This window comes from Nicotiana attenuata, chromosome 7 (genome assembly GCF_001879085.1).
Source record: "Nicotiana attenuata strain UT chromosome 7, NIATTr2, whole genome shotgun sequence".
Lineage (NCBI taxonomy): Eukaryota > Viridiplantae > Streptophyta > Magnoliopsida > Solanales > Solanaceae > Nicotiana > Nicotiana attenuata.
In genome coordinates, this window is record NC_031995.1 from 71,332,940 (window position 1) to 71,345,038 (window position 12,099).

At 38.6% G+C, this 12,099-nt stretch overlaps 1 protein-coding gene across 2 annotated transcripts; it reads right to left on the reverse strand.

Annotated features, from left to right (window-relative positions):
• LOC109229287 (protein REDUCED WALL ACETYLATION 4-like) lies at window positions 219-11,842 on the reverse strand. Of its 2 annotated transcripts, none has more exons than XM_019394676.1 (16): window positions 11,470-11,842; window positions 9,778-9,869; window positions 5,674-5,811; window positions 5,527-5,583; window positions 5,373-5,445; window positions 4,424-4,582; window positions 3,909-4,058; window positions 3,531-3,786; window positions 2,924-3,039; window positions 2,744-2,830; window positions 2,555-2,643; window positions 2,295-2,357; window positions 2,022-2,078; window positions 1,356-1,452; window positions 1,110-1,268; window positions 219-652 (listed from the first exon to the last, which is right to left on the reverse strand). In XM_019394676.1, exons 1-15 carry the CDS (start codon window positions 11,503-11,505, stop codon window positions 1,113-1,115), a joined length of 1,626 nt encoding a protein of 541 aa, XP_019250221.1. In that variant the 5' UTR covers window positions 11,506-11,842; the 3' UTR covers window positions 219-652; window positions 1,110-1,112. The 2 variants fall into 2 exon arrangements, with proteins under 2 accessions (XP_019250221.1, XP_019250220.1); XM_019394675.1 differs by having other exon boundaries at window positions 5,674-5,814.

The window sequence follows — 12,099 nt, forward strand, 5'->3', positions numbered from 1 at the left end:
ATTAAGAGCTCGTTTTGGAAAAGCAAGCAATTTGTCTCAAAATCTAACTTGGAAATCAACTGTTACAAAAAAGATAGCCGCCCGCCCGACCACTTAAATTCTAACATTATTTTGGCCCATTAGAAATTTAAACTTGAGAACGTAGAAGTGTTTACTTAAAATTTTCACTAAAGAAAAATACAACCTCAGGAATATGTCGTTATCAGTTACCCTTGCTCTTGGAGATCAAGATTTGCATTTCCAATTAATTAATAAAGTCCGTTGAAGTAGAAACAAATACATTCCCACATTTTCTCATGTTGATTTACATGAAGGAAAAGATATATGAATGTGAAAGGAAAACGAAAAAGAAAAAAGGAACAAATACACGTGGTAATCGACGATATACACATGATTTCCTTCCTCTAACTTCACTGCTTTTTCTCCGAATTTGAATAGCCAAAACTGGTTTTCGTTTTGGAACAATCGACGTGGTAACTGCAAGTAACACTTCACAAAATTGTTGGAAACACAGACTTCACAACCTGGGGCTGATATCAAGATCTCTATCCCCGTCCAAGAATCGGATTCTACTAGTACTTCAGTTCCACATTGATCCTTTAACTCTCTAGCATTCTCTATTGATGTGTTATCTGGGCTTTGCTATATTGATCTGTCTCAAAATGAAGCAGTTCAGATAAATAGTTCAACAAAAAACTTAGGCATAATACATAAACAGGCCCTCAAACTTGGCCTCAGCTGGCAAGTATGCCCTCCAACTTTGTGTGCACAAGTAGGCACTCAACTTGCAATGAGGACGTAAACACAAATGTTGACGAGGCACATAAATTTTGGAGGTGTCTAGATGACCATTCTGTAAGTTGGAGTATTCAACTGACAAAGTGGAGATAAGTTGAGGTGCCTACTTGTGCACACCCAAAGTTGGAGGGCATACTTGCCAACTGAGGCCAAGTTTGGGGGCCTGTTTATGTATTATGCCAAAAACTTAACGCGCAAATTTAGTGTGTATGCTTCAACATTTGTAGTTATTCTAAAATTTAGGGAGGGCAGGGAAAGGCGGTTGTGAAGTCGTTGTGTTAGCAAATAGGCAAATGGGATAACAAACTTACTCATTAATGAGGGATCTGAAGAAGAATAAAGGAAATGCTGTATAAGCACACAGAAATCGCGACACCAGCGATAAAGTTGTGGAGCAGCTTCTGATTGTCTCTTGTGGGTACGAAAACGGATTTGAGTGTGTTGGTTAGTTCAAAAAGCCGGCAGGATATCTGCAATAAGCAAGCAACGCTGAGATAGAGCCCACAAGGAGAAGAAGATGGTTTACAACTCAAAATTAAAAGAGTATATATGCTTACAAAGACATAAATTGCTGTAGTCAGCATGAAATTTAGCATAGGATAGCCCGGGATAAAGGAAAGGAGCCATTTAGGCTGTCCATTCGGCATATTTGATCTGTACAAAAAAGTCATAAAGCAATAAGACCACAAAGTTCATTATTTTGGCCGACGTCCATCAAAAATTCACTAACAGTTGCTAGAACGAAGGAAAGTAGGTTTCAGTTGGATGGACGAGGATAGGACGTTAAACAAAAATAAGTTTGAAATTTATGATCAGTATCAGATTACTAACAGATGAAGATCAAGGATTTTATTCACTTCTTTCACTCACAGATGCCAACATTGAAGAGCACAGTAAATACAAGTTTCAACTAAATCTGAAAACTTTCAAGGTTTGGTGATGTTATCATATTAATAGAAATTTCATTTGTACATGATTGTGTTACTAAAAAAGTTGCTGCCGTTTGGCTAGGAAGTTTCGGGTCCAAGCTGTTGAAACAAACCTTGCAGAAATGCAAGGTTAGGTTGCATATAATAAACCAAATGTGGTCCGACCTTTCCCTGAACCCCGCGGATAGCGGGACCTCACTGCGCATCCCTTTTATTGGTACGTGATGGCATATCAATAGGTCAAGGTTAAACCCGAGGGAGCAATTATTAACCTTTTAAAAAAAATCAACATACCTCAGCCAGATATGGAACTGCGAGATATAGGTTTCTAAGGTAATTTTGCCGAGCCACCTGCAATAATAGACCACAGTTAAACAAGGAGAAAGAAAAATGCAGTTTCATCTATATTTGAAATAACAAATAAATATTCTAGATTTTGTAGAGCTTGATCATTCGTATTAGAACTAAGTAAAGGAAGAGACAAAAGCCGCAAAAGGGAAAGGGAGAACGAGGCAAGGACAAATGACAGGAAAGGAAGGCATGACGTCCTGCGATTAGAGAACTTACGCTAAGAGTGTCAAAGAGAAATTCCGCAGCTCCTGAGTGAAATTACGCAAGCAGATGTAAACACTGCAAGGCAAATAAAGCAAATGAGAAAAGTAATACAACACATTGAGGAGACAAACTTTGGTTGAGTACATTTTAGGTAAGCACAAAGCTTTTTAACTGTTAGTTCTTCACACAATCAAACAAACGGCAGTAATTTGCATTAGTTTAAGTTTCGTGCAAAATGAAGGGCTAAAGAGAATTAGAAGAATAATACATACGTAATGGGAATCCACGATGTGTAGGGGTGGAGATTGTTGTAGGCTACCTTGTCCAGCTTGTATATGTATTCAAACCACAAGTACCCAATCTAAGGAAGACAATGCCCCAAATGACAAACTTCACAAATTAGAAAGACAATCTGCAACGCCTATTTTTTAACTAATTTGAAGAACGAAAATTCAACTCACGATTAAAGATATTGCACAGATGGATGCCTTGATTGTCCGTCTCCGCTTTGGTTCAGACTCCTCCAGTTTCTCCATCCACTTCTCAACCTGAAAGAATAAGATACTGCAAACGTCAGTCCTATGGAAGAATGAAAGAAAAGTGGGACGAAGAACTAAGAATCAAAGTTCTTTTGACATTACATTTGGGTGAAAATAGGCATATATCATGCCAATAATCCATATATAGCGGTCAAGCCCAGATCTAAAATGCCATTCATGCAATCGAGGGAGATCTGGCTTGGCTGGATCAGTATAGCCTACAATTGTGAAAAGAAGAAAACACACATCAGATGATAGTGCTTAAGCAGCATGTATAAAATAAAAACAAAATACAGGAAACCTTTTCGAAAACGTTCTTTACAATTCATGCTACCACAATAGGATACCAAGATACTTTCTGTTACAACAACAATACATGAACCTAAATTAAGCAACCTTTGAGTGTTGACATTGGTCAACATTTAGGTCCACATAGTGACAGATCCCATGAAGACATCAATCTAAAGGCAAAAATATCTCAAACCATATCTACTTCCGAATTATTTACCAAAGTCTTAGTTTCAAAAACTTCTGATGACAAAACCTGAAAACCAGTATATAATATTTCCTCGGAGTATAGGGAAATGTTCATATCAGCACAGTTGAACTAATATTGAGACTAACACTATCAGTTCCCAGCACAGAGTATTTGAGAATTTATAGTGATTGCAGACAGAAACAAAATGTATGAGAATACAGAGTAACCAACCTAACATAAAGGCGAAAGGACCCCAAACAAATTCGAATACTCCAGGGATCTCCCAAACCAAGATAACCACAACAAAGCACATAAGAAACTTCACAGCCATTACTGATCTTATCTCGTTGTACTTGTGGCCAATGCCAAGGGCTCCATAAACCATCAGGGTGAAAAGCGTGTGCATCGGGCAGATGTAATAGAGCATGTAGTCGTTATTGAGAACAATACAACAAAATATTACAAAAAAATTTAGCCTCCACATCATCTGCATAAAAGATAAAATTTTCATTATTAATAATGCACAGAGAATGGATATGCGAGATAAACTACTAACTGAAGTCTTCCGATATCAACCAGCGATAAAGTACAACATAAACCCAATGTTACCTGAGCAAACCGAGCTAGGCTAAAATCCTTTCTTATGTAATAATAGGAGAAGTTCCCAAAACCAGTCATCCATACGTATGCGGCAATAAAAACACGAATGGCATTGTATATCTCTATTGCAGCAAAATAATGATATATCAAAAAGAGAACCTGTTACAGAAAAAGAATAGAGTGAGTCAATATAGAAAGAGCACAAATAATCTCTACAGGAGGTGTATCAGTGTTTAAATGAGATTTTGAGATATTTTCTCTTTTCAGGAGGTGCGGTTTTGAGATACATCAAGTGACGAATGTTACACATCGCAAAAGAAGTTGCAAGATTCATTCGCACTACATATTAACACACCTTTACTTGAGGTAGTAAAACAAACATGCAGCTACACGTGCGCCCAAGATTACTAGAAAAAGGAGATCACAAAGAAAGTATTGCCAAAAGAATCCACATAGGCCCAGAGTTACGACATAACTAAAATGAAGCATGAATAGGTGAAGGGAATGCAACAGAAAAAACTTGCCTGCATCCATCCTTTCCACTCCTCTGTCTGATGGCGATTAAGATAGAGTATCGCTTTGCCAGAAAATGCTGATTTGTCATTATGTTTCTTGAGAGAGGTCATTGCCGAAACTATGATCAGAAGAACATACAGAAAGATGAAGAGATCACGATTGTAGCTCTGTTCAAAGAAAACATCACACAGAAACCTGTTACTGATTGTTGGTCTCATGGATATGCGAATGTAACAAAATCTTAAACGTCTCAGCAATGAGGTTGGCGCACAAACTAAAAATACAATTGCAGCAATATGGAAATATTTGAAAATCATGTCCATAGAATTAGTCCACTATCAGAGTTCATATTCACTCCTCCATACCCACAATCAATACATAATTAAGGGGAAGGAGGTAACAGAAGGTAGCAGTTCATCCAGAATGAACTGAGTACTTGCTCGAAAAGAATTTAAACTGGGTAAAACATGAAATTTTTGAAGCAGTTACAGTTTTGCAACAGGAACAATCATCAGCTTCGAGAATCGGATAATCCAATGCTATGAAAAAGAATAAGGTTTAGACACAAGCATGATTATCATATGCTAGTGTATTCTTTCAATTATTTACAGCGAAGTTTGTTATATATACATGACCTACACTTATAAAATTGTGTTATGGAAGTTGCAATTCCAAGAGTTCAATCAAGATAACAAGGTTCAGGAGTTCATAATGCACAAAGAAGAATCAAAAGTAACACACCATTTTGTCTGAACTGGGTTAAAGTATATTTCATATGAATATGCAAGCCCGTAGTTGCTTGATGCACACCTCAATGTGCCCGTATGTGCTTGTTCCGTGAGATGATTCGATAGTTGTTGTGGTGCAACAAAACTTACAATTAAGGATACATATTACACAGCACAACCTTAGCAAATCAAATTTTATACATAGTTTCAGGAATAGAAGAACACACACCTTAGTAGAATCTGCAAAGAGATTTGTACGGTCACATATATAGTAATAGAACAGGATTCCCCCAAATTCAGACCTGTATGAGATCATAAGAGAGAAATATCAGAATTAGAAAGAAACAGTATGCCACCATAATCAAAATATTCAAGTGACTCACATTGCTCTCAGAGTTGCTCGATTTTCTAGCAAAAAGGCATCCTCCATCGTAAGAAACCTACAAAATAGGTGGAAAATGTTAAGAAAACATTGATGAAGCTAGAAAGAAGAAATGTTCAGCAAACTGCATGTATGTTAGCAGACTGACCTAGTAATATTTGTTTTTATCGATGAACTTGACAACTTAACAGATGGAGATTTTGAAAGACCTCCTTCCAGTAAGACAGCTCGATCTTCTTCCTTGGTTGTTGAGAGTTCCAGTTCAGCCAGATTATTATCTGAATGACTGCTGGCACAGAAAAGTAAACCATATAAATAAACATGCTTCAAAGCTACTCCAGAAAACAACCCTGGATTAACTTCCATATACACAATAATTACTGTAGCGTTTAAACATTAAGATGCCCAAAGAAACTTTTTGTCCTTAATTAAAAATTCAGTTCTGGACAGGCATAATAAAGATGCTTCAATTCCACAAAGTTCACTCTTAAAAAGGCTAATAACAAGAACAATAGTAGTGGTGACCCCCTGTGGAATGAGATGACACAAGCTAATCCTTGGAAGGGGTTTTACAATTTTGAAGGCAAACATAATTGAGAACCTCAAATGCATCTTAATTATCTAATAGAAGTACTACCACAATGAAGTCAACCTTACCTTTTCTAAATATCTCTAAAGCATCAAAATTAGTGCAGATAGTGCAATGCAGAATTCAAAACCTTACTCCAAGGGTACTTCAGGTCTCTCATCGATTTCTAAATAGTGCAATGCAGAATTTAAACCCTTGAGGTGCATCAAAGACGAGGACGGTATAGTTTTGATGAGGGAGGACCACATTAAACGGAGATGGCAGACCTATTTTCATAAACTTCTGAATGAGGAAGGGGATCGGGGTATTGTGCTAGGTGAATTGGGGCATTCCGAGAGTCACCTCGACTTTAGTTATTGTAGGCACATCGAGGTGGAAGAGGTCGTGGAGGCTATGCGTAAGATGAGTAGGGGCAGAGCTACCGGGCCAGACGAAATCCCAGTAGAATTTTGGAGGTGTGGCCAGCGCAGGCTTGGAATGGCTGACTGGGTTGTTTAATGTTATTTTTAGTATGGAGAGGATGCCGGAGGAGTGGAGGTGGAGCACGATGGTCCCGTTGTACAAGAACAAAGGAGATATTTAGAGTTGTAGCAACTACAGGGGTATCAAATTACTGAGCCACACCATGAAAGTTTGGGAGAGGGTGGTTGAAGTGCGGGTGAGGAAGACGGTGTCTATTTCAGACAACCAGTTCGGGTTCATGCCGGGGCGTTCTACCACAGAAGCTATTCACCTTATTAGGAGGTTGGCGGAACAGTACAGGGACAGGAAGAAGGACCTGCACATGGTATTTATTAATCTGGAAAATGCGTATGACAAGGTCCCTAGAGATGTTCTATGGAGATGTTTAGAGGCAAAAGGGGTGACGGTCGCTTATATTAGGGTGATAAAGGAGATGTATGATGGAGCTATGATTCGGGTTAGGACAGTGGGAGGTGACTCAAAGGATTTTCCGGTTGTTATGGGTTTACACCAAGGGTCGGCGCTCAGCCCATTCCTATTTGCCCTGGTGATGGATGCACCGACACACCGTATCCAAGGGGAGGTGCCATGGTGTATGTTATTTGCTGACGACATCGTCCTGATCGATGAGACGCGAGCCGACGTCAACGAGAGGTTGGAGGTTTAGAGACAGACCCTCGAGTCAAAGGGTTTCAAGTTGAGCAGGACTAAGATGGAATACCTAGAGTGCAAGTTCAGCGTCGAGCCGACGGAAGTAGGAGTGGACGTGAGGCGTGAATCACAGGTCATTCCCAAGAGGGGCAGTTTCAAATACCTTGGGTCGGTGATACAGGGGGATGGTGAGATCGACGAGGATGTCACACACCGTATTGGGGTGGGGTGGATGAAGTGGAGGTTAGCGTCTGGAGTCCTATGTGACAAGAAAGTGCCACTGATACTCAAAGGTAAGCTATATAGAGCGGTGGTTAGACCAGCCATGTTGTATGGGGCTGAGTGTTGGCCAGTTAAGAACTCACATATCCAAAAGATGAGAGTAGCTGAAATGAGGATGTTGAGGTGGATGTGCGAGCACACTAGGATAGATAAGATTAGGAATGAAGATATTCGGGAAAAGGTGGGTGTGGCCCCTATAGATGACAAGTTGTGGGAAGCAAGACTCAGATGGTTCGGGCACGTTCAGAGGAGAAGTCCAAATGCCCCGGTAAGGAGGTGTGAGCGGCTGGCTTTGGCGGGTACGAGGAGAGGTAGAGGGCGTCCCAAGAAGTACTGGGGAGAGGTGATTAGGCAGGATATGGCGCGGCTTCAGATTACCGAGGACATGGCCCTAGACAGGACGTTGTGGAGGTCGAGCAGTAAGGTTGTAGGTTAGGGGTAGTTGTGCATTTCTCTACGGCGCTCCAGAGTGAGGCTATTCTATTAGGATTTAGTCTTAGACTGCTAGTGGTTAATGTTCAGTTCACACCCCTCTTTCGTTTTTCTTAGTATCGGGCTTTATCTATTGGTTATTATTTTACTCTTCATCTATTTTCTTGTTCATGTGACGCTGTTATGTTTCTATGATTTTTATTGATGATACTAACATATTATCTCTTTTCTTCGTCTTTTCGTTCTCTTGAGCCGAGGGTCTTTCGGAAACAGCCTCTCTAACCCATCGGAGTAGGGGTAAGGTCTGCGTACACACTACCCTCCCCAGACCCCACTCGTGGGATTTCACTGGGTCGTTGTTGTTATTGTTAAGTTCTAACTCCCCCATCATGCCCCTCTGGCAACCATTTGTTGGCCTAAATTTCTTCCGATCCCATCTTTAAAGAAGTCTTGGCTTCTCCAATATCTACCATGCCAATTAAAATTTCTACCAGGAATTCACGAATATTAAACCAAAAGCCCACCTCAGGACATTGCTTGAAATATACAATGTTCTTTTTAAATTTCAACATTGGGAGGTGGTGTGGGAGAGGACGTGAGGAGGTTGATTATAACGTAATTTTTCGACAAGAGTTTATAGTCAATGTAGGAGTCTCACTTGGGATAGATATTTTGAACGATAAAGACAGAGAAAGTCAAAATGCTTTTCAAGCTGGACTAAGCAGGCAATTGTATCATTCTTTTTATGGAGAGAATTGTGAACCAGCAGCTGTAGAAAATTGAGAGAGAGAGAATCTATCAAAAAGAAGAATGAAGGAAGAAATGACAACTTAGACATGGAGTGTTTGGGCAGGGCTGGATACGGTTGGGCGAGGGGGAAATTGAACTAGTCAATGGAAGGGCTGGAGTTGGAGTGAAGGTGATAAAAAGCAGCAGTGGCACGGAAGGCTGGTGATTGGTCTGCTTTTCTTTGCTTCTATATTTTTCTTCCTTTTGAGAAAAGATAAGTTTGTCGCTTCTGCAAAAGCTAGTCAGGACACCACCCTTATTCAAGAAAAAAAGTATAGCTACCGGAATAGTTGGCATCATACGAGCTAAATGTGCCAGTTTCCGGAGGCAAATACAGCCAGGAAAAAATTATAAAAGGACCTTCAGGCGCAAGCAGTTAGACTTGGATAGTTCAACAGACAACTGCCAAAAAATAGTTTTTAGAGCAGGTTGCACTTCTCTAAATGGATACGGAATGTCATGTGCCTTTTGTCCCGATCCGTTGTCTTCCTACTATCTTCTTAAATGTAGCTCTAATCATTTTTCAGATTCTGTCATCTTGATAATCCATCTTCCCCCCAAAACCCTGAATCCACCATAGCATTCATACTCCACACACATACTAGTATCAACATTGTTGCTTCTATATTATCCACCAACATTCTGTAGACAGTGTATAACATAACGTTTGTCTGCATAGTCTAGATGAGACTAGGTCATTTAAATCCAATTCTGGTTTTTAAACAAAGCAATTACACATTTTTTGGCAAGTGACTTAGAGAACGCACATAAATGGTACAACTGTCTTTCCCATAGTAGCCCCAGGCACAAAAGTAGGCGAATTGCTTAAACTTCTTCGTTTTATTATTTTAATGTTTATCTATATCATCGTGTTTCCTTCTATTAAGCATGGTGCATAGCAGCCTACTTTTTAATTCATAATATGATTATACTTTAAAACTTTTTTTTTTGTGGCTGTTAACATGTCTCAATAATCTATAAGCTGAGGATACATGAGTTTTCATTCTTTCCTTTTTATTTTGGATAGAGAATGGGTAGGTTACTTACACTTTATAGGGGGATAACCACTTCTTGTACTCCAACCACTCAGCATATATCCATGCGATGAGGACAGGGATGTAACCAAGCAAAAATGACACCTGAGACATGATAAGGATAGGCTTCAGCAGATATCTACACAGAATTTCCTCAAGAGAAAAATCAATAAAGCAATATAATTGATGTGTCCACATTGCAGAAGTACAGGTACATTGAAACCTTAAAATGCAAGTACATCTTAGTTCAAACAAGCTGTGTGAACGATAATTCCAGAATGACCAGATTCTACGATATGCAGATAGCAAATTCTTCCAGCAACCAGAACCCTAACGCCATACAAGGCAAATTAACACAAAAAAAATTTAAGAAAAGAGCACTATGAAGATCTAAATAGAAATGAGATTGACTTATTAGATGTCATAAATGAGAGGAGCATTCAGTATCACTATAAAGTTGTTATCGCGTCAGCCATAACATAAAACTGTATATATCATCATAATGGATCACCCTTCAGGCGCCTATTCCAATTTTTGCTCTATGAGATGTCAAGATTTCATTTAAGGAGTGGTAAGCACTTGTCCTAGCAGTGGAAAGTTGTTAAAAAGCTTAAATGTAGCCAACAATTGTGTATTCCTGCATTTAACATGATCAGTTCACACATACCTCAAAACTACCTATTCTCTACTAAAGCATGCCTTGGTGAGCTACTCACCCAAATTTCCCTTAAAACCACACAAATAGATCAACTGAACCTTTCAGATGCCAAAGTGAAAGAAACCTAAATATAATTCACCTGAAAGTGAAAAGTGCAACCATTTTGAAGATTCAAAAGTTGCTCAAGTTAACGAGGAATCATTTCTAAAGAGTGAATGTTCCAAGACAACTCCGTTCCTAGTAAAGAAAAATCCAGCATTACCCTATCCCAATTAACTCGGTTCGACTTACTTTTATGTAGATCAGAAAAAAACAAGACCTATAGTTGGAATCCGGAGTCTATTTCTTGTTAATGATTGTTGTCTTTTTGTCATTTTGAGAATCAACTTATTCTTTTCAGCCCATTGATCCCCTAGAGAAGAGTACAGGGTTAATCTTTAAACAACTGAACCATCCCTTAGGAGTTAGGACAGTCAACCTTCCCCATAAAAGCACCAACTAGTGGACAATGGTGGACCATGGACTAGATCAAAATCTTTGTCCTCCAAAGAAATGACCAGTACAGAGAACGTACAAACGCAAGCTGAACTCAAATGTCCTTAACATCACAGCAGTTGATCATCGAACCTTAGCTGCACTGACCCCAGTATCTTTAATATAAATGTAAAAAACTCACTAAAATTCTAACAAATATAGATATGAAAGTTTAATGAGTTCAGTGCTATGAACTTAAGTATTGGATCTGTACATTATACTTCTCAATCAAGTAAATTTGTTGCAACAAACAATATCAAAGTCTTTCAGTGATAAACACGAGCAAAAAACATAACAAAATCAAATATGTTAAATTTCACATGACTCAGATCAGCTCATTTCACTGCTCTAATATCAAATTTCAGCATAATTCTTCACATTTTAACTCTTAAAAGGATCCAATTACACTTCAAATGCTCAAAAATAGCTCACATTTCATCAGCACTACAACAAAATGATAAAATAATTTATTTTAAAAAAAATAAGTAAATCAGGAACAAATAAAAACCGCACCTGTCCTGGCGTTACAGGTCCAGAAACCGCCGCCATTTTCAATCGAATCGAATCAAAATTCAGCTGTTAAACACTTACGTGTATATTCATATACAAAAATGCGCGTATCAATATGTATACAGACCACTGTGTGTGTGTGTGTGTGTAGATGTATGTATTTACGAGAATGAAGGGAGTGAAGACATAAGAAGGAATATATAAGAAGATTTGAAACCAAAGAAGAGATCTGAAGCAATGAAGAAATGGAGTTGCAGGAGACGAACGACGCCGTTTTGAGGATTGCTTCAGGAATTGATAATTAAGGTTTTTTTCGGAAGAGACGTCTCTGTCCCTCTCTAATTTGGTAGTTGTGGGTTTGGTTCTTCCCCTTTGTTGCTCTGTTCTTTTCATATTCGTTAGCCTTTAATATATTTCAAAAAAACAATTCAAATTTATTTAATGTGAATTTGTTGGTTAATTACAACTCCCTCTGTCTCATATTATGTGTCGTATTTTTCTTTTACACGCGTCTTAAGAAACATTAAATAAAAAAGGGATTAGACTATTATACCCTTATTTTATCTTAAGATAAAATCTCTCTTCATTGAATATTTATTCTATTTATGTATTATCTCCATCTTCAAGATTCAA